At 52.8% G+C, this 25,958-nt stretch overlaps 1 protein-coding gene across 1 annotated transcript in view; it reads right to left on the reverse strand.

Moving 5' to 3' along the window:
- VWA5B1 (von Willebrand factor A domain containing 5B1) overlaps nucleotides 1–13,457 on the reverse strand; it is a gene marked incomplete at both ends in the record, with an annotated part of 39,972 nt that extends 26,515 nt beyond the window's left edge. Inside the window, 7 exons of the mRNA XM_082862342.1 lie at nucleotides 457–633; nucleotides 4,200–4,324; nucleotides 4,955–5,086; nucleotides 6,301–6,446; nucleotides 9,810–10,065; nucleotides 11,328–11,480; nucleotides 13,319–13,457. Coding sequence (XP_082718468.1) covers nucleotides 457–633; nucleotides 4,200–4,324; nucleotides 4,955–5,086; nucleotides 6,301–6,446; nucleotides 9,810–10,065; nucleotides 11,328–11,480; nucleotides 13,319–13,457 — 1,128 coding nt within the window. The remainder of the gene's footprint in view (nucleotides 1–456; nucleotides 634–4,199; nucleotides 4,325–4,954; nucleotides 5,087–6,300; nucleotides 6,447–9,809; nucleotides 10,066–11,327; nucleotides 11,481–13,318) is intronic.
- Nucleotides 13,458–25,958: the final 12,501 nt, after the last annotated feature.

Consider the following 25,958-nt stretch of genomic DNA (forward strand, 5'->3'; position numbering starts at 1 on the left):
TGAAAACAAAAAACAAAAAAAAGGATGAACCACGTCATTTCTACTGGATTCTACACATCCCTTGACGGCAGGGGCCATGTCCAATGAATCTCCAATGTCACGTGGGTATCCCTCTCCACCTAGTACCTAGTGAGGTGTTTTAGCCAGAACAGGGACACAACAAAGGCGTGTAGAATGCCAAGGGAAGCTACTGATCACTTCATCCCTTGTAAATGGACAGCAGTTAACCTCTGCTCAGATCACTTCAGGGGTTTATTTTGGGTGCAAGTTGAGTTTGGGTGGGGTTTCTGTTTAAACTGACATATACAAAAGTTGTTTGTCATTTCTCTTAGCCATGGATGGTCATTTAAGGAACGGGTTCAGGTGTGGAAGGAGGGATGCTTGGGACAGAAAGTGCTGAGAAGCTGGGCACCCTGGGACCCTAGATCCTGGGGGTAGGGATCCTCTTAGAGGTACCTTGACTCGGTGCATGTTGGTCCCATTCATGCTGCCACTCCTGTCGATGAGGAAGATAAACTCGCCATGGGCTTTTCTTAGGTTCGGCTGGACTGACTGGAGGTCAGGACAGAAGTTGAGCATGATGACGGAATGGTGGGGAATGTCCTTGTGGAGGCGTTTCCGGATGATTTCTGTCTGGAGGAGAAAGGGAAACTCTCTCACTTGGGCGTTCACGGGGTCCAGAGCTACTCCTGGGGGTTGTGCTGCTCCCCCATTACTCTCCAAGTCTTGTCAGGATCCCACTCGTCCTCTGTGTGAAAGACTTCCAGGTTGACCCTACCTGGCTCTTCTGCTAGACATTCACAGGTTGCAACAACAGAAAGGCCTAGGTTTGAATCCCAGCTCTGTCACCGTCCAGCTGTGTGATATTGGGCAAGACCCTCCTCTGGGTCTGACTCTTCTTTGTAAAACAGGGCAAACAATGTCCATTTCTCAGGGTGGTTCTGAGGATGAACTGAGCTGGCATGCAAATGGGAAGGTCCTGGCACACATGCAGGTCCTCAGTTGAATAGTGGTTTCTTGCCCTCTCACACCCAGGGGAGAAGCCACGCTCTGACTCGTTTTGGCTGTGAACTTGATTCTCTGGTTTATTGATTCTCTCCCACTGATAACTTCCTACTCACGCTTCAAATTTTACCTCTTTGGAAAACCTGCCCCCACCTTCCTGGTGGACTTAGTTTCCTCATCCATGAAATGAGGACAAGAGCACATACCTCACTGAGTTGTATGGACTAAATGCAATGCCTGTGAGACGGCTTCCCAGCAGAGAGATTGTCTGCACAGCAACCATCTACGCTCTTGCTGCCGCCGTTGGCATTTGTCATGGGGACCCAGGCATGTCTCACACTGTGAGTTTTTGCTTATCTCTCTGTCTCCCCTCTAGCTCGGGGGCTACTTGAAGGCAGGTCATGCTCGAGTCTCTTGCATCGCCAGGACTTAACATAGAGCTTGGTGCAGAGATGGGCTCAGTAAACATGAAAGGAAGGACAGCACCAGAGTTTTGTATCTTTTCATGTGTCCTCTTAGTTGGCCTTGTCACACCACTACTGAACTGTCCTCGACTCTCCGGTCACTTTGCACCGAATCTCATTTCCTCTCTCCTCACTCTGCCGCCCTCTCTCTCCACCTCTACTTTCTCTGTCTCTGTATCTGACTGTCTCTGCGTGTACATATCTCTTTTTGTCTATTTCTCAATTTCTGTCTATTTGGGTCCCTTTCTCAATTCAGTAGATGACATCATCACCTGCTCAGGTGTTCAAACCAAAGACCTAAGAGTTGTCCTCGATTCGTCTCTTTTCCTCACCCCACGCATCCACTTCGTCAGCAGAGGGCTGCCTGCAGCTAAGATACATTCTGAACTTGTCCTCTTCTCTCTGTCTCCGCTGCAATCACCCAAGCGCAGGACAGTACCATCTCTTGCCTGGATCTTTGCAATAGCTTCCTCCTGGCCTGATTCCTCTACTTTTATTTCCCCGTGGTCCCTTCTATAAAGAGAAGACAGTGTGATCTTTCTTGTTACTCTCTTGCTTAAGCAATAGTTTCCCCTCACACCTTGTACCAGGGCTCATGAAGCCCCCCAAGGACTGACCCCTGCCTACCTGTCCACCTCATGTTTGCCCTACATTTCAGCCATTCTGGGCATCTTTCTGTTTTCCAAACACATTGGCATTATTCTGCTTCCAGTTCTTTGCGTGTTCTTCCAATGCTTCACAATCCACTGGGTCTCATATTCAAACAGGCTTTCTCTAAACACCTGGCTGAACAGCACCCGGTACTCATCACTCATTATCATATCGTCCTGCTTTGTGTTTCACAGTCCCCGGCCCTCACCTAAACAGATCTTTCTCATGCGTCTGCTTCTTGTCTGTTTTCCTGTGCTAGAATATAAGCGCCATGAGGAAAGGATGTGTCATTTTCAGTGCTTTCGTCCTAGTGCCTAGAACCTATTGGGCACTTAGTGTTTGTTGAATGAATAAATGAGAGGATGAATCTGTGTGGGTCTTTTTGTCTGCTACTGACCTATGTGCATCAGTTTTTTTGTCTTTCTGTCTCTATTTGTCTCTGCTTCTCTCTGCATCTCCATCTCTCATACATAATGTCTCCCCCTGTGTCATTTGCCCCCTCTTTGCTAAGTCGCAGTTTTTGACAGCTCGTCCCACTCACTCTTCCTGATTGATGCCTCTGGATGCCCTCCTCCCTCCTACCGGGAGCTCCTTTGCCAAAAGCCACTGCCCAGCCTGGCCCTTTTGACGACAGAGCCCAAGGCAGCAACAGCCACATCTGGTAGTGACAGGAGCCCGATTTTTGCCTCTCCGAGGCATGGGGTGGGGGTCCGGGCTCAGGATCCTCTGATGTCTTGAGCTCCCATTATCCAGTTACAATAAACTCATCACTTCTTAGCAGCTGTGGGTTGATGGCTGTCATCCCTGGAGCTCATGAGGATACAGGGTATTTGCATAACCAACCCAAGGTGGCAAATTAATTCTCATTTGCCTCAGTGGTCCCAGAGCTAATTGATCTAAGGTTTGGCAGGCACGCCTGGGAGGCTCACTGCCAACACCCCTTGCCCACATGCTGCAGTTCTCAGAGCTGAGCGGCACCCCCGGCATTCCCACCACCACTATGGGAGCCTGTCTCCAGCCTCTTCTCCCAACTGACTCATCTGGGTGAGGGGGCACCTCTGGGAGGACAGGTGTTTCCAGTGGGGTCTCTAACGTGGGGATGGGCATTGAGCCACCTACACCTTCCCTTCGCCAACTCCCCTACCCCCCACCAAGCAGGGGCTTCCAGTGGGATCTGTACCAAAGGGAATGGTGTCATCAGCTGTAAGTTATCTCCGCGTTCTTGTCTGTTCCTCTGCCAATCAGGCCAGCAGGAACGGGGGGGCCCTTACATCCAGCACAATTGCCCCACGTGAGCAAGGCAAAGTCCTTAGCCTCTTTGTCACCAAAGCCAACTCCCTTTTCCCAGCTCAGCAGTTATTTTGGGTGCTAATCCTCAGTTTTCTCATCTCAAAAGGGGAGACAATAAAAAGAAGTATCCCGCGATTCTTAAGCCTACCTTGGCACTCAGGACCTGGCTCGATGTGCAGGGTCACGAGCAGGAGGGAGACTGCGGTGGTGGCTTGTGGCTGTGGCTCCGCATCCCCCTCCCCCCCTTCCCCACCCCCAACCCCTTGCTGATGGAGCCCTTATCCTTTCACTTCGTGGGGGAGGGGCGGGCAGAGGGAAAGGATCTTTCTCAGGCTTTCCCTGCTCTGCCTTTATTCTTTACCTAATAGCAAGCAGGGATACCAGAGGCAGGAAGAGCAAGAGACCCATTCAGCAGGTGGGAAAAGGGAGGCCCAGGAGTAGAGATGGAGCTGGGAGGGCACCCAGCCGTAGGGTCTTTGGTGCCTCTTGGGGGTGGATTAGCCTGGAGGAGACCAAGGTTGTTTCCGCCACCAGCCTAGAATTTTGCCTGGCTTAGCCACCTTGGTGGCACTAGGAGCAGGTGACCTGGCAGGAAGCAGGAGGGCAGTGCCAGGGTGACTGCTGCATCTGGACGTCCACTTTCCCTCTGCCACCAGCTTGCTGTGTGACCTCGGGCAAGTCACACCCACCCCCAACCGCAGGTTCAGGCTCCTCATTGGTCCAGCAAAGACCAAGTCCCCAGAGCCACCCCAGTTCTGCCACCACTGATGTTGCTTCAGTCACGCTCACCTTTCGCTCTGCACTGCTGTCCTTCTTCATCCCTTTAATGAAATCTGTTCTTCCCTTCAAGTGCTGGTCAAACTCTCCCAGGGTCATGTCCCCTTTCTCCATCAGGACATGTGGCATGTAGGGCTCTGCAGAGATGAGATCAACTCTTGGCACTTGCCCGAGGGTGAGGGTGATGCTGGGGGCCTTGGTGGAGTGGCAGATCTTCACAGTGCGGAGGACTCCCAGCTGGAAGAGGGGGATGGGCTTCCTGGCTGCTTGAGGCAGTGTGGGACCCTGAGAAGACTCCTTAGCTGGGAGGCAGGAGAGCCTAGTGGCTGTGGGTGATTCACTGTCCCTCCCTGGGCCTCAGTTTACCCATCTGTAAAATGGGAGTGATTCTGGGCTCTGATCTTTTTGCATCTGAACATTCGATGAATTCTTAAAGAGACAAAAGAGTTGCTCCCTGAGAGTTCTGAGCTGCCAGGGTCTCATGGAGCTTAGGGTTTCAAAGATCTCTGCTCAGCTGGCCTGGGGGCAAAGTGCACCACTGGGTGGATGAGACCCTGGGGTCTCAGGAGCTAGAATGGGGCAGGAGACACTGAATTCTGCCAGTTAGCACTAAGTTTCCCAGGAGGCAAGTAGCTGGTCTCCTCCTCTGTCACGCGCCCCTACCCTCTCACTGGCCACTGGGTGCGGGGCCACGTGTCTGTGCCCCATGGGGTCAGCACCTCCTCCCTCCCACAGGCATCCTGGGGGCCCCGCCTGGTGCACAGTACCGCTGGGGTGGATGAGGATCTCCACGGGTCGGTCGAAGGTGTGCCTGTTGGCCAGGGTGATAATGATACTCTCGGCGGAGCGTGCGGACGGGGAGGCGTCAGCTCGGATCTCGTGGGTGGGACTCTCCACCCCTGAGCGGTACAGAAAAGTGGGATAGGCTCAGGAGTCCCCGGAGAGAGAGGAGCTTGGTGGGGGACCCTGAGACTCAGGCCAGAGATGACTGGCACTCCAGCCCCCTCAGGGGCTCCTGACCTGCTGTGTAAAACCGTGGACAGGCCTTCTCAGTTTCCCCGTCTGCAAAAGGGGGGCTTAGCTAGATGGGGTCTAATGGCCTTTCCTGCCCTGACCTCAGGATCCAGGGGGGGGTCAAAGGAATGGCTTCCTCACAGGGCACAGAAAGACAGAAAGAGCTCCATGCTCCATCGGTGGGCACTCCATAAATGCCTCTTGTGTTGGGATGTCCTGTTGCTCTGGGAGAACCCTTGTTGACAAGAAACCACATCCTAGTGCCTCTTTAAAACCTTGACTGGGTGGGGGAGGGGAACCATCAGAACAATGGTACCCGCCCCTGGCTGCTTGTTAGAATCACCTGGGAACTTTTAAATGTTCCAATGTCCAGGACTCACCCCAGACCAATGTCATCAGAAGCTCTGCGGGGGGGAATCGCCTGGGAACTGTGGTTTTTTTCTTTCTTTTTTTTTTTTTTTGGCGGTACGCGGGCCTCTCACTGCTGTGGCCTCTCCGGTCGCGGAGCACAGGCTCTGGCCACGCAGGCTCAGCGGCCATGGCTCACGGGCCCAGCCGCTCCACGGCATGTGGGATCTTCCCGGACCGGGGCACGAACCCGTGTCCCCTGCATCGGCAGGCGGACTCTCAACCACTGCGCCACCAGGGAAGCCCTGCCTGGGAACTTTTAAATGTTCCAATGCCCAGGACTCACCCCAGACCAATGTCATCAGAAGCTCTGGGGTGGGGTCTAGGTGGTGGGATTTGGAGAGTTCCCCAGCTGATTCTGCCATGCAAGGGGAAGAGCAGGAAGCAGCTTTGTGGCTGTGGCTCCAGAAGAAGAGCGAGGACCGCGGACTTCGGACGGCCATGCCCTCGTGGACATTTCCCCGGGGAAGCCATTGAGGTGAGGGTGGGGACAGCCTTGAAACCTGTCCTTGGGAAAGACGCATCTTGGGCTGCATGCTGGGGAGCAGGAAACGGGGGCGAGGGGCATGAGCTTCAGGCTGTCTTCCATCTGGGCTGGCCAGCTTTCCCTCCCTCCCCTTCCCTTCCCCACCCCGCCGTGGCCTCGAATCTTCTTTCCAGCCCCATCCGCGTCTAGGCAGCTCCCTCTCACCTGCGAGCAGGCAGGGCCCACGGATCTCCAGCTGGAAGTTGAACTCGTATTCCGTGGGGTTGGACACATCGGTGTCCAGGAGAGTCGCCAGGCTCAATTTGTTCCAGGAGTCCAGGGCCTGGGGGCCGAAGCAATGCTTGTCTTTGCTGGGAAGGGGGCCGAGAGGCGGAGGAGGCGGCCAGTCAGGGCTGAGGCAGGGGGCCAGCAAGAGAAGACATGGAGAAAATGGCAAGTCCCGGGCAGCCCTGGCACCCCTGCAGCCCCACCCAGAAAGGGGCTGAGGGGCTTCCTTCCACCCCAGATGCTGACAGTCTCACTCAGCCTGCCTGCAGGGAGAGCTTGGATCCAGACCTAAGGTACCACTACCTACGGTGGATGGGCCAGGCACCAGGCATGGGGGCTCACACTGTTCTCACCACGGCCCCAGAGGAAGGCCTCAGAGCCCTCATCTCCCCCCACCCCCACGTGGGGAAACCGAGGCTCAGCTACATGAGGTCACTAGCCTAAGTTGCCACCACTGGCACGCGGCAGAGTGCGCATCCTCACCCGGGTCTCTGTGGCTCGGCCGTGAAACATTTTACATACGTCACATCACTTCTGGAATACCTGCTCTGTCTCTGCAAGCTGGGAACCCTTGCATAAAGCCACTTCTCTGAGTCTTGGTTTTCTCATCACTGAATGGGGACAATAATGGCACAGCTGTCTTGAGCAAGCGCTTAGCCAAGTGTCACAGCTGAGCGCTCGCGTCTCTATCTTTGTCATCCCTCACCCTCCGATTCTGCTCTATTTCCCTCCCCTCTACGGTCATGCCTTCTGAGGTCTTTGATACATGTTCTGAATATGCACATATTTTTGTAAAACACACCGTGACTTTTGGTTGAAAAGAAAGCATTGTATTAGGAATCTCATTCAATTGCTCCCCTTTCTTTCACCCAACACTGTGTCTGTAAGCTCTGTCCATGTGGCTGTCTGCAAAGCGAAGTCTTTCCTGCTGATGTGCTGTGGCTTGGGGCCATCTGTTATATTGTACGTATTCCTTCCTGCCTTCACCTCCCTGTGTTCACAGACGCCAGCACCATGAACATCTTCATCTGTGTATTATGTTTGGATGTATAAAAGGATTTCTCTGGGGTCCCTGGGTCAAAGGGCACACACCGAGTATTGCCCCAGATTGCTTTCCAGAGTGGCTGGGCCAGTTTCCACTTCCACAAGCAATGAACGAGACTTTCCTTCTCTCATCCTCACGAACACTTGGTATTATCTATTTTTCTTATTTTTTCCCATGTCCCTCTATCTAAGCAACTTTGAGGTTCATCAGAATTGGATGCAGGCATCTCCCAAGAGCATCTCTGTTAACTCTGCCTGCTGGAACAGGCAGGAATTAGCTTATCAGGGCCACCTCAGGGGCACCGGGGACTGCTTGGCCTCTTGTTCCCTGATCCACCGAGGTCTTGAATGTCCCCAGGTCTGCTAGGTCCTGCCTCTCCCAAGCACCTGGCTTGGCGCCTCTGGCAGCGTTTATATAGATGACACACGAGCTGGTGTTCCCTGGCCTGAGACTGGCTGGTGCCACCAGCTTCTCTGTTGTACCAACAAGTGTCCTCATCTAGACTTCGAGGCCCTACACAGGCTGACTCTCCCACTTTGCTAGAGTCTTACTAGCCTTGCAGCTGCTCTTCCAACATACCCAGTCTGTTGCTGCCTCAGGGCCTTTGCACTTACTGCCTGCTCTGCCCCCTGCCCCGAATGTTCTTCTCCCACTATACTTCCATGGCCAGCCCCCTTCATTCAGATCAGGCCTCAAGTGTTGCCTAAGCCCTGTCTATTCTAGCGAAACTAGCACCCACCCCATCCTGTCCCCCCTAGCCTCTGTAGCATCTATCTCCATAGAGCTCATCACCCAACAAATGACATGTTTGTGGGCTTATTACTTTATTGTCTGTCTCCCCCCTTAGAATGCTAGCCCCACGAGGGCAGGGACCTTGTCTGTCTAGTTTACTGCTGTATTCCCAGCACCCAAAACAGTACCTGCCCCATGGTAGGTGTTTAATTACTATTTGTGGTGTGGTTGAGGAGTGCCCTCTGGGCTGGCCCCACGTGGGAGGCTAAAATAACCCCTCCCCGTCGGGTCACCTTGAGGTCAGCACTTTAACTGGTGGTATCCAGGGGTTTGCTGTCACTGTCCTCTGTGTCCCAGTGGGCACGTGCCCCCAGCTGTCCCCATAGCCCAACCAGGGTATGTATGAAACTCCTAGATACATACGGTACATCTTCCCAGATTTCAACTTGGCTCAAAGATTCAGGCTCAAAGCTGGGGAGGGGGAGATAAGTAGTTTAACTGGTAATTAATTCAAGTGTTGTTTTTCTACCCCAGTGGTGCTAATATATTGTGGAACAGATTTTTTTTTTTAATGACACGAATTGAATGATAAGATACACGACTTCAAAAGACATCTCCTGTATGCATCAGGCTACTTTAAAACTGGCATCCTCTCACCCTGCAGAGGAAACGCTAGTCCCCCTGGGCTTATAGGTGGGAAAATGGGAGGAGCCCCGATCTCAGCTGCAGGTGCCTCAGGCTGTGACCCACCCCCTTTTCTCTCCTCCCCCACGGGGGGGGGAGTACAGAGAAACTGTCCTGGAGTGTACCCTCCCGGCCCTGCAAAGCAGAAACTAGCACACCATTGTAAAGCAATTATACTCCAATAAAGATGTAAAAAAAAAAAAAAAAAAATCAAGAAGCTACATTATATTACCAAAAAAAAAAAAGACTCCTTGTTGCTTCGGGGAGAAATCCGAAGTCTGCCAGGACCACCGGGTGTCCTGTATCTCTGCAGCCTCATCTCATGTCACCCGTCCTTCAGTCCCCCTCTGTGGCCCTGTCCTTGCTGCCTCAGGGCCTCTGCCCCTGCTGTTCTCACCTATAGGAGCTTCTTTCTGTGCCTATATCCACCTCCCTCCTGGCTCAGCCCTCAGCTGAAATACCACTCCTCAGAGAAGCCTGACCAGGCCCCCAGACCCCCCATTCCCCGGCTGGGTCCCTCTTTTATACTCTTAGCCAATGAACCTCTCCTTTACTGCACTTTTCACATAATTAATTATGCATGCAAGTTCATAAACAGTTCACATTTGTTGTGTTATCTGTTGGATAATGATCTCTCCCACCAAGTTCCAAAAAGGCAAGGGACCATGTGGGTTTTGTGTCCTCTGGGTCCCTAACACCCCCTCCCCAGTGTCTAGCACCTAAGTGCTCTGAAAATACCTCTTGAGTGCATTAAAGAAAAAAGTCTGGAAATTCTGATACCAAGCTGTCCAAATCCTAACACTTCTGACCAGTACCAACACAGAGCATTTCAGGGAGATTCTTAAGTGCTCAAAATGCGAGCAGGGGAGGGACAGTTACTGAGACGGGGCAGCTACAGAGCTCAGCCTCACCTCCTGTCCTTCCCACCGGCCCATCTCCCTGCTGCACCCGGGACTCTGGCCTTGCTTGGGCAGGGGCTCCTCACCCGTGGGTCTGTTGGTTGGAGGGGCCAGTGCTCTCGGTGCAGAACTGAGGCACGGTTGGGGCGCAGACAGCAGGTAGCAGGACTCTCACAGCCCCGCTGGGCAGCGTCGGGAGCTCCGAGGAGGTGCTGACAAAGATCGTGACGTTCTCCATAGGGGCGATTGTCCCCAGGTTGACCACGAAGAGGATCCGCTCCAAATCCTCGTCCAGAGCCACCTTTCCTGGTGTGCAGGAGGAGGGATGATGCAGAATGTTTCCTCAGTGCCAGGCCTGGCGTCAGGTACTGTGCACACATTCTCTCCCATCCCCTCTAAGCTTGCTGTGTGTTAGGTTAGAGCAGCCTGTTCTGCTGATGGGAAAACTGAGGCTCAGCGTGTGGGTGCAACTTGCTCAAATTACTCAACAAATAACTAATTTATTGAACCAGGATCTGAACCTACACGGGTCTGATGCCAGGCCTGTGTACTTTCCACTGTATCCTGCGGGGATTGGGAGACTGGGACCCACGAATCCCCAACAGAGGGTCACATCTCTATCCGCAGACTCTATGTCCCCCCAAGAATCACGTTGGAGCATTGCCCCCTCCCCCAGGATCCATGCTCTCTCCTTTCATCTGAAAGGCCCATCCCTCATTCCTCCTTAGCCCATCCTACCCATCCATCCAACCCCTCCACGAAAACCTCCCTGGTCCCACCTGGACCGCTCCTTCCCTCCTCTGACATTATCTGGACCGCTTTTGGCATAGCCACTGTCAACTTCCTATCGTGGTCCCTACCAGGCATGTCCTAGCTATTCTTCCAGGCTGGGAGAAGTCCTAAAATCTTGGGGGAAACTTTGCATCTCACATCGTGAGTGTTCATTAAAAGATTCTTGAACATCTCAATGATCAGGTGAACAAACTTCACCTCCATCATAAATCCAATGGTAAGAATCTCATATCATATGATCCTTGGTCTGGACTCAAGCCTTGGCTCTGCCACTAACATGCTGTGTGACCTTGGGCCAGTCACTCACCCTCTCTGAGATGCAGTATCCTCAATAGCAGGCATCAGTAGCCATGCTGTGAGTACCTACTCTGCACCAGGGACTGTGATGAGTGTTCTGCATGCTCTTTGTTGAGATTTGGATGCATGGGATTATTAGTTACAGTTTACAAATGAGGCTTAATTTCTTATCTGAGCTTGCAAGCAACAGGATAGGCAGTCAAATCCTGGTGTGACTCATTCTACAACCTCTGAGCTTAAATGACACGCTCTTCTGTTTTTTAGAGATATCTCAACAATCCTTCTGTTGCCTCCTTTGAGCCTTACCACTCTTTCCAGGTGAGAACAGAAACAATTACCTCTATTTTCCAAATAGTAAGGTGAGGTTCAGAGAGGTTCATTATTGGCCTGAGGTCACACAGGATTCCTGACTCTTAGTGTAGTGCTCTCTTTACCCTATCCCATTGCTGCCCTTTCAGTCTGTCTGAGACTCCAGCCATGCCCAGGCCCTGCCACAGCCCTTCTGGGCTTCTTACCTGTGACAGTTGCAGCTCGGAGGCCAGTGGCATCTAAGCGGCCACCCTCCATCTTGGCTTTGTCCTTGATCTGTACTGTCACGACGCGGTCGGCAATGACTGCCTCAAAGCCGATCACCGTGGTGTACTCATCCAGTGGGTATACAAAGAGACCTGCCAGAGCAGGGCCCAGCATCGCGGGTGCCCCAGACCCGCTCTGCACGCCCCACCCCGGAGGAGGAACTGGAGCCTTTGGTCTGCCATCCGAGTGGATGGCACTCCCTGCCACTTGGAGGACTCCAGAGAGAACTCGGGCTGGGGCCTCCTGGTTCTGGGGGCTGGGCAGGAGAGGCACAGCAGCAGGCTCTGTGTCAGCTGCAGGGCAGCTGGAAAGGGACGGCTGCTCCCCTGTCCCAGCCAACTCTGACTCTGCTGGCCTGTGAGGCCGGTGTGACCAGGGCTGCTGATTTTTCAAGAGAGAGTGGAGATCTGGATGTTTATGTGACCTGATGTGTGGGACTAATAAGACACCTCTGTGTGGTGGTCCTGTGCATGGCACCTAGGAGCTGGGGCTTTGGAGGAATAGGGCTAGGGTTCTAATCCAGGCCCTGCCCCCTTCCCCAGTCTGGTGACCTTGGAAAAAAACATTTCTCATCTCTACGCCTCACAGCCCCATCTGTAAAATGGGGATAATAGAGCCAAACTCAGGGTCGTTATGAAAATGGAAAAACCAGCCACCACTTATTAAACCATATCCTCCATAGTGCGTGCCCTACATCCTTATATCTCAGTGCTTCTCGAACTTCAAGAGCACATGAATCACCTGGGGGTCTGGTTAAAATGCAGATTCTGACTTAGTGGTCCTGGGACAGGGCCTGAGATTCTGCATTTCTAACCATCTCTGGGTGATGCCGATGGCTGGGGTACCACACTCAGAGGATCAAGGTCGTATCTCATTTTATCTGCCCACTAACGTGAGGGCAGCACAGTGTTGGGCCCATGGTGAACTCTTCACAAATCCCAGCTTCCCATCCCTCAGTTTCCGCATCTATAAAATGGGGGGACTGTCCTTTCTGCACATGGAAAGCCAAAGGACTGTCCCAGAGCTGTTCAGTAATTTAGTCCCTGGGTTCCTCGCGGGTCTCACTTTAAACCACCCTCTATAGGTTTCCTTAAACAGAGGAAAAGTGTCGTTTGCTCTGCCCAGGAGATTTCCGCAGAGAGGAGACTTTCCCTTGCAGGTTTCTTTTGGGAATTGAAAGAGTTTCAGAAGCTCAGGTCAGGCTGGAGGGTGGTGCCCCAAGACATGAAGTTTGGGGGTTAGGAGGCCCCCATCACTGTGGATGAGAAGGAATGCTAACTATAACAAGCCTTTACGCAGAACCCTCCTGGCCAGCCTTCCCATAACTCCCTTCCGTAAGTGCAAGGAGGGGAGTGTAATTTACAAACATCTCTTGCAGGGGAGCGCTGGTCCACACTCCTGACTGCCTTGCACTGATGACTCATTTGCAGACTGTTTTCCATTCCACGCTGTCCTTCCTCATGTATTACCTCATCTGTTCCTCCTGCAAACCCTGGCGTCCAAACAGGTGCAGGAGCACCCTGATGTCGAGAAGGACAGTGGCTTCCCCAAGGTCACAGGGACGAGAGCCACACCTACGACCGGGAGCTCCTGGCTTCCACTGAGTCTGGACGCCTCTCCTACTGTGAGGCTCACTGGGGAAAGTGGAGGACTGACTATCTGACACAGGTGGGCATGTCTCGTGAACATAAATAGGGCTGGGACAGTGGGCTGGGGCCAAGCCCCAACCTGGGTTCGAATCCTGAGCTGACTTGCTACCAGCTTTAAGACCTGCAGGGCAGAAGTGGTATTCCTATTTCGCAGGTGAGGAAACTTGAGACTCAGAGAGGTGACGTGACTTGTCCGGTGTCAATCAGCTAATACATGTCAGGATGGGGATTCTGCTTGGAGGAGCAGGTGGTCCTGGGGAAGCGCCAACAGGGATCCTTACCCTGGAAGGGCTGGGCTTCCAGGTTGCCATAGGTGAGGGAGGCGGTGAGACCCAGGGCGTAACCACTGACAAAGGAGGTGACGTCGGATGCGGTGAGGGGCAGGGCTGCCCCTGTGATCTGGTTCAGCAGACCAGGCATCTTGATGGCTACTCAGCCTTCAGGGCCTGCAAGAGACAGGGAGGCAGGAAGTGGGGAGAGACCCCCCATCCCTCCCCAACTCAGTTCTCTCACTTCAGCCCCCACAGGAAGTCAAAGCATTGTTCTCGTCACTTCCCCCGACTACTTCCCACTCAGGGACCCACAGTGACTCTTGACCACCCCTCAGAAGAGAAGGCGTGGTCATTCCATTTCTTTCCATTTCACAGTAGAGAGACTGAGGCCTAAAGACACGTGACCTGCCCGGATTCACTCAGTGGGTGGGAGCACAGGCAGGGTTAGAGCCCAGGCAGCCTCGTGTCCAACCTGAGCTCCTCCATTGCAGTGCTCTCCTAGCTCCGGATGGGAGTCCAGGGGCTCTGATCCCGTCCCTTTGTCAGTCCTGTGATCTCTGAGCCTCAGATGCTTCCTCTGCAGAATGAGACAATTGGAATAGCTCACAAGCCCCTCCTTCGCTGACTTCAGTGAAGCTACCCACTACAGTCAACACTTGGGGCGTAAGGGAAGTGAGAAACACCCACCCCCACCCCTCCAAAGATACTAAAGTGAAAAGAGCCACCGTCCCTCCAGGTGTGCAGACCAAAAGCCTGGGGGCCGTTCTTGCCACCTCTTTTTCCCACCCCCACACCTAAGCTATTGCCAAAGATCATGATTTATCTCTGGGAAGACCCTGGCATCCATCCATGCCTTTGCTCCTCTGCCACCAGCATCCCTGCCCCAGCCATCACCATCTCCACCTGGGCCGCAGCTCCTACCTGGCCTCTTGAATATACTCCTCCCCCCCGAACCCCAGAATCCATTCTCTACCCAGTGGCCAGAATGAACAGACCAACACACAAGTTGGACAGATTTCCATGACCCCCGCCACCCTCTCTCACCCACCAATGGTTTCCTATTTCTCCTAGAATAGAGACCAAACTCTTTTAAAGTTTTGGCCTAGAGCCCTTGGCCCTGCCTGCCTCTCTAGCTGATCTGTCATCATGTTCCCAACCACACTTTGTGTGTCTCCCAGCTTCCATGCCTTCCCTCAGATGTGTCCTGTGCTCTCTCCACCTTCGCACTTGCCACACTCTACCTGGAAGGCTCACCCCATGATCTACTATAAACTAGTGACCCCCTATTGTCCTTCAGTGTCAACTCAGGGCCCCCCTTCACCGGGAAGCCAGTCCACGCAGGCCCAGCATCCTTTCTCTGCCTGTTACAGAGCCGAGCTTCTCTCCCTCTGAGCACTTCCATTAGTTTGTAAGGATGCATCTTGTTCCCGTGAGATTACTTGATTCACGTCCGTCATCCCGTTTGGAGTGCACGCCCCTGGAGGCCAGGTCTATTTCTGCTGCCCATGGCATCCTCAGTGCTGATTGAATACATAAAAGAATGTATGACTGTCATTATTCCAACACCAAAGACTTCGGAGCGCTTCTCAGGGCAGGGTATCGATTCTATGTGAGGTTCCTGAGACCCTCCCAGGCAATCACCTGCCTTCATGAGGTGGGGTGGGAGTGGGAAGCAAAGTCAAACAGAGGGTGTGGAATATGAATTTGAGATTCTTTCTGGATCTTTCTCTCAGTGATGTACGTGCCAGGCAAAGCTGCAGCGGGCTGGTAGCCTGTTGCCATTTATTTGCAAAAGGCTGTTCAGTGAGTGCCGTTTACTCTGCCTTTGCTCTGAGAAGGGAACTCTTTGCTTCTATGCCCTCCTTGTGTCCCCAAGCAAGGATCCTCAGGTAGGCCAGCAGTGTCTTTTTAATTATGTTCTCTCTGCGGCTCTGGCCCAGACAGCTCTCAGCCCTGGCGTATCTGCAGTGGGCTGACTGACAGTAGGAGGAAGGTAAGGGGCTGGGAGGGAGCGGCTGTATCCCCAGCTGCCTTCTTTCAGGAGTTCTCGGTCTCAGGGGCCTGGCCAAGCCCAGAACAAGACAGCGGAGGTCATTTCCTGACAGAGCCTCACTCCCTGCCATCCACACTCCCACCCTCCTTCTCCTGGTTCCCTCCTGTCCAGAATGCTGACTGGGAACCAGCACCCAGACGTGTGGTGGACTTGAACTTAAGCTCCAGTTCAACTCGAGGGAGAGTTTTGCCCAGGGTGTCTCAGCCAGCCCACTCATCCTACACTGGCCCTGTGCCCACCCCGGCTTCCTGGGGTGACTCTCACCCAGAGAGTAGGGCTTGGGTGAGCGATGTTGATAACACAGGCAGACTCACTCCGCACTGACCCTTTAACAATGTCAGCCCTCTAGGGAAGAGTAAACTTGAAATTCTGCAGGGCCTACTTCATGCAGTCTCCATGATTCATCCAGCACTGATAAGCACCTACTGCGTTCCAGGCCCTGAATTAGCCACTAGGCATACAAAGATAAGATACAACTCCATCCTTAAGGAACTTACAATCCAGAGGCAGAGGAGTTGGGGAGTGGGGGAAGATAATGGTAACAGCAGGTGGAATTTGTTGAAAACTGAAACTGTGCCAGGCACACATATGATCTCATTTAATTCTCACAACCTTATAAAGTGTATTGTTTTGCAGGTGATGACATCGAGGCCTCAGATGCGTTTGGTTTCGTGCATGAGTTTGGGCCGCCCCAAGGACATACTGGTACCCAGGGTGCGTGTGTGGGATTTTCTCCTGGAGGAGCCCAGGGGCGTCCCTGCAAGAGATGATGGGGACCAGAGCAAGTAATGAGCACCCTCCCTCCAACCATCCCAAGCTGGGCCTCCAGTGGGCGTCAGGCCACAGGAAACTCCTACGAGAGACCTAACAGGGAGGAAGCCACCAGACAGTGGAAGCCCAAGACAGTGTGAGAAGCCAGGCTCGGCCTCAGGAACGGTGTGGTGTGAGCGGGGCTGAGGTGGTGACAGGGGCTGATCTTAGTGTGTCAGGGTCAATATTTCACTAGGCGTTTACACGCCTCACCTCCTTCCTGATCGGCCAGACCACCTTTCTTTTCCCAGGTCCTTGACTTTTGGGATGCAGAATCTGGGCTGGTGAAGTGAGAGACAAGGGAAAGGGGAGTGAATGCGCTGGGAGAAGGGATGGAAGGGGCCACTAGACCTTAGAGCAGCCAAGGGGAGAGTGAGGGGGCGGGCAGGAAAGAGGATTTCTAAGAAGTGAGCGAGCCACTGTAATCCCTGGGTATTCGTCTCCTCCTTTATAAAACCAGGTGAGTGGAGGGGCCAATAGCTCCCATCTTATCAGCACTGTGAAGATTAAATTGAATAATGTGTACAAAGTACCCGGCACAGTGCCTGGCACATAGTAGGAGCTCAATAAATATTTGTAATGTGAAATGAATGAATGAATGAATGCCGGCAGCCTCCCAGGGACACTAACTTTTAGCGGTCACCTAGGCGCTGGGAGACAGGCAAACAAGGCAGAAGTGACATAAAAACTAATGGAGGTGACAGATATCACATGAAGCTGCAAAAGCCAACAGATTCAAAACCTGACCCCTTCCTGTCACCTCCACTGCTGCCACCCTCTTGTCCCCCTACAGTTTATCCCCAATGGAGTAGCCAGGGTGATCCTTTGAAGACATGGATTCAGTCATGTGGTTCTAGAGTTCAAACCCTTGCCAGCTCCCCTCGCCCCTCAAGACCCCCTGATCTGGGCCCCACGCCCTTTCCTTTCTCATCTCCCCATTGGTGTCTCTGCCCTGGCTCTTATGCCATAGAGATTTGCACGGGCTGCTCCCACTTCCTGGAACGTTTTCCCCTCACTATCCACGTGGCTCTCACCCTCACTCCTTCAAGTCTTTGCTCAAATGACACCTTCTCAGGGCGGTCTATCCTTAATACTGCATTTCAACTTGCAACCTGTTCCCCCAGCTTCACTTCCAATCCCTCATCCTGCTCTTTTATTTTTCCCAGAGCACATATTACTAACATACTCTATATAAAGCATTTATTATGTTTATTGCTTATCACCTGTCTCCCCTCCACAAGGGCAAGGATTTGGGACCTGTTTTTCTCAAGATATATCCCAAGTGCCTTGAGGAGCGCTTGCATTATTAGCAGGTGGTGAATAAGTATTGTTGAATGAATGAATGGATCAATACATATAATCACAGTGCAAAGCTGGCCATTTCTGGGTTTCCCATTTTTCTAGCTGAGGACAGCTCCCCAGGGAAGATGTCGGAGTTAAATCCATCATTTAGGTTTTCATCCCAGTATTTATCAGTCAGCAGCCCAGATACACCCTCCCCGCCAGCACGGAGGGCCCACTCGTATTCGAACAGACCATCCATCCATAGGGGGTGCCCTGTGGTTCTGTGCCCCTGAGCCAGCCCCTGGCCCACTTCCTCCTCTGCTAACCTCCCACTATGCCTTCTGCAACCACCACTCGGCAGCCAGCAGGCTCCCTGAGAGGCTCTCTGTGTCCTTGCCTGAGGACCTTCTTCCCCTTCTTCCAGGAGGGGCTGCTATTCCTTGCACCCCTCAGGTTGGGAGGCTGATGTCTTTTAGCTACACCCCACCCCTGCTTTGTTGCTTGCCATCTTCAAGGTCCCAACCACACCCTCCTTTTAGCAAACACTTGGCACCTGGCTCCTGGTGCACCTGGCTCCTCCCCAAGCCCTGCCATCAGCTGGGGTGACTTTAGCATCCGTGGGAAGGGTGCACCCAACTCACTGTGCTGCTATCCCCAAACCCCCGCATCTCAGTAACCTCTGCTACCCTCCAGCTCAGCCTCCAATTTCCACTCATTCCTTGAACTTGAGATGCCATTTATGATTGCTCCATCTCCAAAACCTGAGTCACTCAGGCACTTAGGTCGCTTTTAAAATTGCAACCTCTCAACGCTTCCTAGCTCTCTTTTCCTGTTTTTTCCTTAGCAGTTACCACCACCTGATAGACTGTATATTCTGCTTATGTATCTTGTTTGATGTGTCTCCCCAACTCTCTAGATAGAGTATAATCCCCTGTGAAGGCAAGAATTTTTAGTTTGTTTCTCGGCTATATCTGCCACCCATAGAATAATACTGGGGTATAGTAGATGCTCAATAAATACTTGTCAAATAGATGAAACATCATTCCAAGTGCTTTACATATAAAATTGGGTAGCACCCCTCAGAGGTAGGTACTCTTACTATCCATGTACTACAGATGAAAACACCAAAGCTCAGAGAGGTGAGGTAACTTATCCAAGGCCACCCAGCCAGTAGGTGATGGGGCTGGGAGTTAACTCAAGCAGGAGGACCACAGAGCCCATGTCCTTAACCATGAGGCTACATTGCTTCCTGCATTAAGCTTCTCCCCAAGCCTTGACATTTCTGCCCATACACTCTCCCGAAATCCTCCTCTGCTCTCCATCCCCGTTGGGGCTGCTTCTTTGCTCTCTCCTAGGCCATCTCTACCAGCTCGTACCTGGTCCTTCAACCTCCAGGCTGTTTCCCTTCCCGTCCCCTCTGTCACCCCATGTGTAGGCACATGCGTGCACAGACACACACACAGACACACACACACACACACAGCAGCTTCCCTTTCCCCTGAGCTTAATGGCTCCCAGTGTTTTTGTCCAACAGGGCAGGTTAAACTCCTAGCATGGCATTCAAGATTCTTCCCCATCGGTTCCCTATCACCGTTCCGTGTCACTTCCTGCCATGTCCTACATGTTCACTTTGCTCCAAACACATTGACCTCACTATGCCTTTCCCACACTGGAGCCTTTTCCTGTAATGTTTGTGGACTTCTTCTCTGCCTTTCAAAGTCCTATTCACCACTTAAGACCAAGTTCCACTGTCACCTCCTCCATGAAGCCTTCCCTGATACCCCAGCCCATCAGACACGCCCTCCTGGGGACCTCCACAGCCTCTTGGCTGCCACATCACACATCACAAAGCTCCGTAACTGCCCATCTGTGATGGCTTGTCTCCTCCGCAGGGCTGTGAGCGAGATAAGGACAGAGGGTGCCCCTCCTCCTTTGCCTGTGCCCCAGCTCCCTGCCAGGGCTCAGTTCAGAGGAGGGATTCGAAGTGGAGGCACCTACCAGTGTCTAGTGTTTTGCAGTCATTGCTAATGCTCACACTCCCTCATGTTACAGGTAGGGAAACTGAGGGGGACATCTGGAAGCCAGGATCACATAACTGGTGAGTGGTCAGGCTGGCTGGGATAGGAAGCAGCCTTCCTCCAAAGCCTGTACTTTCCCTTCCCCAGCTGCTTCCTGGTCCGTGCTGAGCACAGGAGCAAGGGAAAGAAGGGAGGTAGGGATGGAGGGGGAGGGGGAGGGGGAGGGAGGACCAGGACCCTGGTGAACTAGGGCTGTGAGCCTCAGGGACCCTGGGCTTCCCCTGCTCTGATGCCCCTCAAGGTGGGGCTGTGATCCCAATAGCACCATGAACCCTGCCAGCCCCCGTCCATCCTCCAGGCTCCAGAGATGCCTCTGGGGAAGCCTGTGGCTCAGGCCCCAGTTTGTCCTGGAACAGCCTGGGGTGCAGTGTTCCAGGCTGAGCACAGAGGCTGGGCGACAGGTGCCTGCAGCAGGCGCAGTGTGACCTGATTTAGATGCAATGAGGGAAGGATGTGCAGAGATAGAGCAAGGAAAAGGGTGCTGGGCCCTGCCTGGCTTCGGTCTTCCTGGCAGCAGCATAGAACTCCTTCACTGAGGTCCTGGGGTCAAGGACCTCATGCCTCCCTTGCCAGGGGATATTTGCTTTTCAGAAAGAGATTTAGAAAGGGAGAAACTTGCTTGTGGGGTAACAGCTAGGTCCCAGGATCTAGAGTACTGCCTGAGGATAGATTCTCTGGACAGCCACTTCCTGGTGGCCTTGGACCAATTACTCGGCTGTGCTCTGCCACGTACATACTGTGTAACCTTGAGCAAGTTATTAACTTCTTTGTGCCTTAGCTTCCACATTTGTAAAATGGGACCGTGACGGCACCTGCCTCCTAGGAAACTGGGTGGGAAGCGGACGAGTCCTGATGGGGCTGGCGTCTTCTCCTCTCTGCCCTCCTCCACTGGCTGTCCCTGTGAGGGCCACTTCCGGGGTTGTGCTGACCCCTGTGCAGACCACCCAGCTGGGAAGGTGCTTGGGTCTCTGCCCAAGTGTCTGTCTCAGTAAGTCCTCGGATTCTGCCCTTGGAGCTGAAGTTCCCCATCTCCTTTCATCCTCAGGTCATTTTTGTCCCAGAGACAGCATGGCAGGGACAAGCGAGGCCTGGAAAGCCATTCTGGAGGCCTCTCGCCCTCACCCTGGTCAGATCTCCCCCTGATTGTATCCACAGAGCTGGAGACCCCCAGCCGAGTGGGCTCAGCCGGGCCTGGTCAAGATGCGGATGGTGAGCCGGCCAAGCAGTTCTGGCCTTGCCCCCCTCCCACTCACCTCGGGCTGGGGGGTCCTCATTCTCTTCCCTGTCGCTGACACTTCTAGGAAGTCCATGCTTTCATGCCCTCGCTGGGAGCCTGTCCTCCAAGGACCACCCCACCCGCAGACCAACACTGACGCTCCCATCAAGTGGGGGCTGAGTCAATGGGCTCTCTGGATCCCAGCTGATTGTTCTAAGCTTCTAGAATTCCGGGGCTCTCAAATTCTGGTGTCCTTCCTCTAAACCTCCCCACTTTGGGCTCCTATCCAGCCGATGTGGGTAAACAAACCCACGCTTGTGACACCCCCTCCCTCCCCTCATTCACCCCATGCTCCAACCAGGTAAGATCACTTGAATTCCTCCAATCAGGCCTGATTTTTCCTGTTTCCACATCTCTTCTGATGCTGCTGGTGCTGGCGGGAACGCCATCCCCTCCTCCAGAGGACATCTGACTCATTCTTTAAGGCGCAGCTCAAATGCCACCACCTCCATGAAGACTTCTCGGGGGTCCTATGCCGAATAGGACTGCTCCACACCCACCCTGCAGCACAATCAGCACCTGTCACCTTAGCCATCTCATCACCCGCGTGTTGTGTGTCCTTTCAACAAATGTACGCATGTCAGACACTGAGCCACACAGGTGAACAGGCAGACAAGGACTCTGCCCCAAGGAAGGGATTCCACCCGCCCCAGCTGGGAGGCTGTCAGCTCCTAGAACTCAAAGCAAGAACTCTCTCTCCCCAGTGTCTGGCACCTAGTGGGCGCTCAGCAATGAACTCAGTGAATGACGGCATGCGCTCCGTTTGTGGAATAAATGAATGAGTGGGTGAATGAATGGCCAGGATGGATGCGGCAGGAATGGGAAGAGGCCCTGGCAATGGGTTCATTTAAAGAATCGAATAGTAGAGGAAATCCCTCTGTTTCAACCCAAAGCCTGGAGGATTCCATCCCAGAGACAGCTGCAGTCTCCTTTCGGGTGGGGATCTGGGGGGACAATCAGGACAGAACGGGAGCAGGCCTTTCAGCGCCCAGCCTGCCTGTGATGCCCGGGGGACCTGGAGCGCAGCCAGTCCGGCATCCAGGACAGTCAGTCCGGCGCGTGGCTGAGGCGGAAGCCGCCCACGCCTTCTGAGGCTTCCAGCTAAGAGGCTGCGTCTGGACCTGCTGAAGGAGAGAGAAAGAGGCACATGGGGATTCAAAAACTCCAGGTCCATGAGGGCTGTCAGTAGAGTTACTGAGAAGAGCCTTTTTGTATGACATTCGGGAGAGGATGCTTTAAATACACATGCGTGGTGCTGGTCGGCAGGTGGGCGGATGCCTGTGCTCTGGGGGTCCAGCAAGCTTCCAGCATTGGAGTCTCTACCCGCTGAGGCGGGGGTCACTCAGAAATGAGCTTCCACACCGCTGGGAAAACTAGACTCCATTTCCATAAATTCAGTTTATACCCATCCTTCCAGGGGCACGTCTGCAAGATGAGCGCCCCTGGCTCACCGGCCAGCATCCTTGCAGCCCCCTTGAAAGGCACTAAATGGATTCTCCGTGTGGTTTCGGCCTCATCCATGTATCTCCAGGCCGTCGTTCCCTGTCTGCTGAGGAGCTCATGGGATGATGGCGTGGAGGGAAGGCTATTTTAGAACCCACCCTGTAAACCTCTCCCTTCTGGAGCTGCTCCCTTGCCGTAGGGACCTGTACCTAGGCATCCTTGTGGTGTGCCCTGCCCAAACACCTCTAAGTGGTGAAATGACAGGGAAGCTAATTCCTGCTCCCGGAACCTGCCTTTCCTCCTCTGGATCGACCACTTTCTCACTGGTAACGTCTTTGAAACTCAGTTTCACCCTCTGTATAATGGGCATGTAAAATGGTAGCTTATTCCCCAGGGTTATTGTGAGGATTACCAGTGAGATATTACACATACAGTGCTTGTCCCAGTGTATCTCCTTTTCTCTTTGGAATTTCCTCCTAGTCTTACTTTCCCACCAACTTAGACTGCGTCTGGGCACCTGTGTTTTTTGGCATTTCCCCATGGTGGCCATGGCCACCCATAGCCCCCAGATCTGCCATCCAGCCACCCCAGGGACCCCCTTTCCCAGGGCGCCCAGCCTAGGCATTGGCTGAAGAATTGCCTCATTGCCTTAGCCTCCCTCTGAGGTCCCAGGTTGGTTTATGCCGAGCTGCAAGCCTGCACCCACACACACGCTGTCCCCTCAGATGGCACAGAGACGCTATGTAGGCTGAGGCCGCTGGACAGGAGGTCAAGGCCCCCAGGCCTGAGTGCCAGCTCTGCCACCCACTCCACGTGGGCCCCAGACTGGACCCTGCTGTCACACATACAGCCTGTGCCCACCTCTCAGGCCTGGCACACAGCACAGCCGGTGGGACGGAAAGACTGCTAGTTGCTGGCTTAGTGTCTGTCTTTGTCCAACACCCTGAGGGTGGATGCCCTGGGGGTAGGGACCAAAGCCATCTGGTTCCTTGTTATATTTCCCAGCACACAGAGCAGTGGCTGAAACAGTTCTTTAAAAAGAATAACAACTAACATATATTGAACAATGAACACCTACCAGGTGTTATTCTAAATGCTTTTCATTATTCACTCAAGTAACCCTCGGGACAACCCTGTGAAGTAGGCATGATTATCATCCCCATTTTTCAGATGAGGAAACTGAGGCCAGAGTGGTTATATCCCTTGCCCAAGGTGATATACTCCTAAGTGGTAGAGCTGGGATTTGGACTCTAGCTTCAGAGATTGATGTCTTAACCATAAGGCTTTATCGCCCCCTCAATATTTTTTTGCAGAATGAAATAAGAAGTCACCTCTCAACTCCACCTGGGTCTTGGGGTCTTCATCTAACAGCATGAAGAAGTGGGGCTAGAGATTTAATCCTGTTCCCCTTTCCCAAATTGACAGTCCAGAGTCCATTCCGGAAGGAATCAAGTACTCGCGGCTGTTCTAAGGCGACTGAAGCTGGTCATTGGTTCCTCATTTGAAGGAGGCCACATGTCTGACTGTTGAGTCCATGCCCAGAGGCAGCACTCCAGTGTTTCTGGAGTGACTGGGAGGATTATCTCATTTAATCCCCATAAAGACCTTATGAAGCAGATCATCTTCACTTTACAGTGGAGGAAACCAAAGCTCAGAGAGGTTAAGTAAATCTCCAGGTCACACAGCAAGTCATAGTACAGTCAGGATTTGAACCCAAGCAGTCTGGTTCCAAAACCTGGGTTGTTAACGGAGTCCCCCTGCTGCCTGCTAGCCAGGTCCATGTGCCAAGGCCCAGTCAGTGCCGCTGGGAACTTTCTTGCTCTTACGCAGGGTCTGTGTTCCCTCTGTATGGATTGGGGAAAAACTCCCAGGTTCCACATCCCACTGGCTCCTGCTCTTCTGATGTTCCTTCCAGGAGTGGAGGGCGGGGATGGGAGTGGGGACGGGGCACATCCTTCCCCGTGCTTTGAGCACAGACGATGGATCCGCCCCATGGCTCTTCTCCTGCAGAGTCAGCACAATTGAGGTGACTCCCACCGGAAATCTCTGAACCAAGAGGCAAATGGACCATAGTGGATGCACACAGAGGCCTCCAAATGGATCTCAAGGGGCAACTTACTGCAGGAGAACCTCGGAAGAGGTCTGCAGTGTCTCTTTTTTTGTTGGTGGTAAAGAGCCAGCTGACAGTTAACAGGGAGCAGGGAGACAGCTGACGACGATGGGTCTGGGATACAGAGCTCCCCACTGCCACCCAGATTTAAGGAGAGAGAATTTAGAGGCTCCTGACACTTGTAACAAGCTGTCACTGAGTCAGGCACTGTGCTGAGTAATTTATGTCGATTATCACACTGATTCCTCCTAAACGTATTTTTTTTTTTTTTTAACAGATGATCTGGGTGAACCTAAGAGCGGTTAAGAAACTTGCCCAAAGTCACAAAGCTAGTAAGTGGTAGGTCTGGGACTTGAACCGCGGCAGTCTTGTTCTGGTGTCTCTGCATTTACCGTGCTGCCTTAGCCAAATCCACAGAAACCAGAGAAAAGCCCATCCAAGGTACAAAGTGGGATCGTCAGCAACAGAGATGAAACCAGCCAGAGGCAAGGAAGCAGGAGTCCCCCAGCCTGAGGGTCAAGAGCTCAGCCTCTGGAGTCCCAGCAGAGTTAGGTTTGAAGCCAGCCTCTAACTTGCATCTCTAAGTAACATGGACAAGTGACTTCACCTCTCTGAGCCTCAGTTTTCTGATTTGTAAAATGGACACATTAGAGGCCTGCATCCTGGCGTCATTATGACAAAACGAAGCCATGTGTGTGACGTGCCAAGCACAGTGCCTGGCATGGAGTAAAAGGGCTTCTCGAGTCTGGACAGTGTGTCTGACTCAGCTAGGGGCTCAGGGGCCAAGCTAAAGCTGTGTGAACGAAACGGGGCTGACTGTTAAAGGCTAGTGGGCAGCTTTGTCCTGTGTTGGGGAAGACGGGATGAGGGACAAAGTTGGTCAAGGCCGGACCTCCCAACAGGCTTGTGAGCAATCTCTTAGAAAGGGGATATCTTCGAAAACGCTTCAAGGTTCAAAGAGTTGAAATGATAGAATTAAAAGTAGTGAGGGGCTCTGACCAGCTTACCCGCTCAAATCCACCACCAAGCCTTAAAAGTAATAAGAAAGAGCATTCATGCCTCGTATGAAGCGATTTATAATCAAAGCACGTTCACATCCATGAATTAATTGGAGTTCTCTCAGTCGGGACAAAATAAAGATTATTATCCCCATTTTAAGGATCAGGCAACTGAGGCCCAGAGGGGCAGTAACAGAACAGAATTGGAGCTCCTGTAGCAGAGCTTCCTCTATACTATGGACTGAATGTGTTCCCTTTAAGTTCATATTTTGAGACCCTAATCCCCAGTGTGATGGTGTTTGGAGGTGGGGCCTTCCATAATCAGATTTAGATGAGGTCATGAGGGTGGATCCCCCATGATGGGATGATACAAGAAGAGGAATAAACCAGAGCTCTCTTTCTCCACCCTGTTAGCACACAGCAAGAAAGTGCCCAGCTGTCTGTAAAGCAGGAAGAAGTCCTTCCCCAAGAACTTGACCTTGCTGGCATCCTGATCTCGGACAAGCAGCCTCCAGAACTATGAGAAGTAAATTGTTTAAGCCACTCAGTCTATGGTATTTTTGTTACAGCAGCACAAGCTAAGACCCTGTGAAAACC

Source organism: Leucopleurus acutus (assembly GCF_964270905.1).
Source record: "Leucopleurus acutus genome assembly, chromosome: 2".
Lineage (NCBI taxonomy): Eukaryota > Metazoa > Chordata > Mammalia > Artiodactyla > Delphinidae > Leucopleurus > Leucopleurus acutus.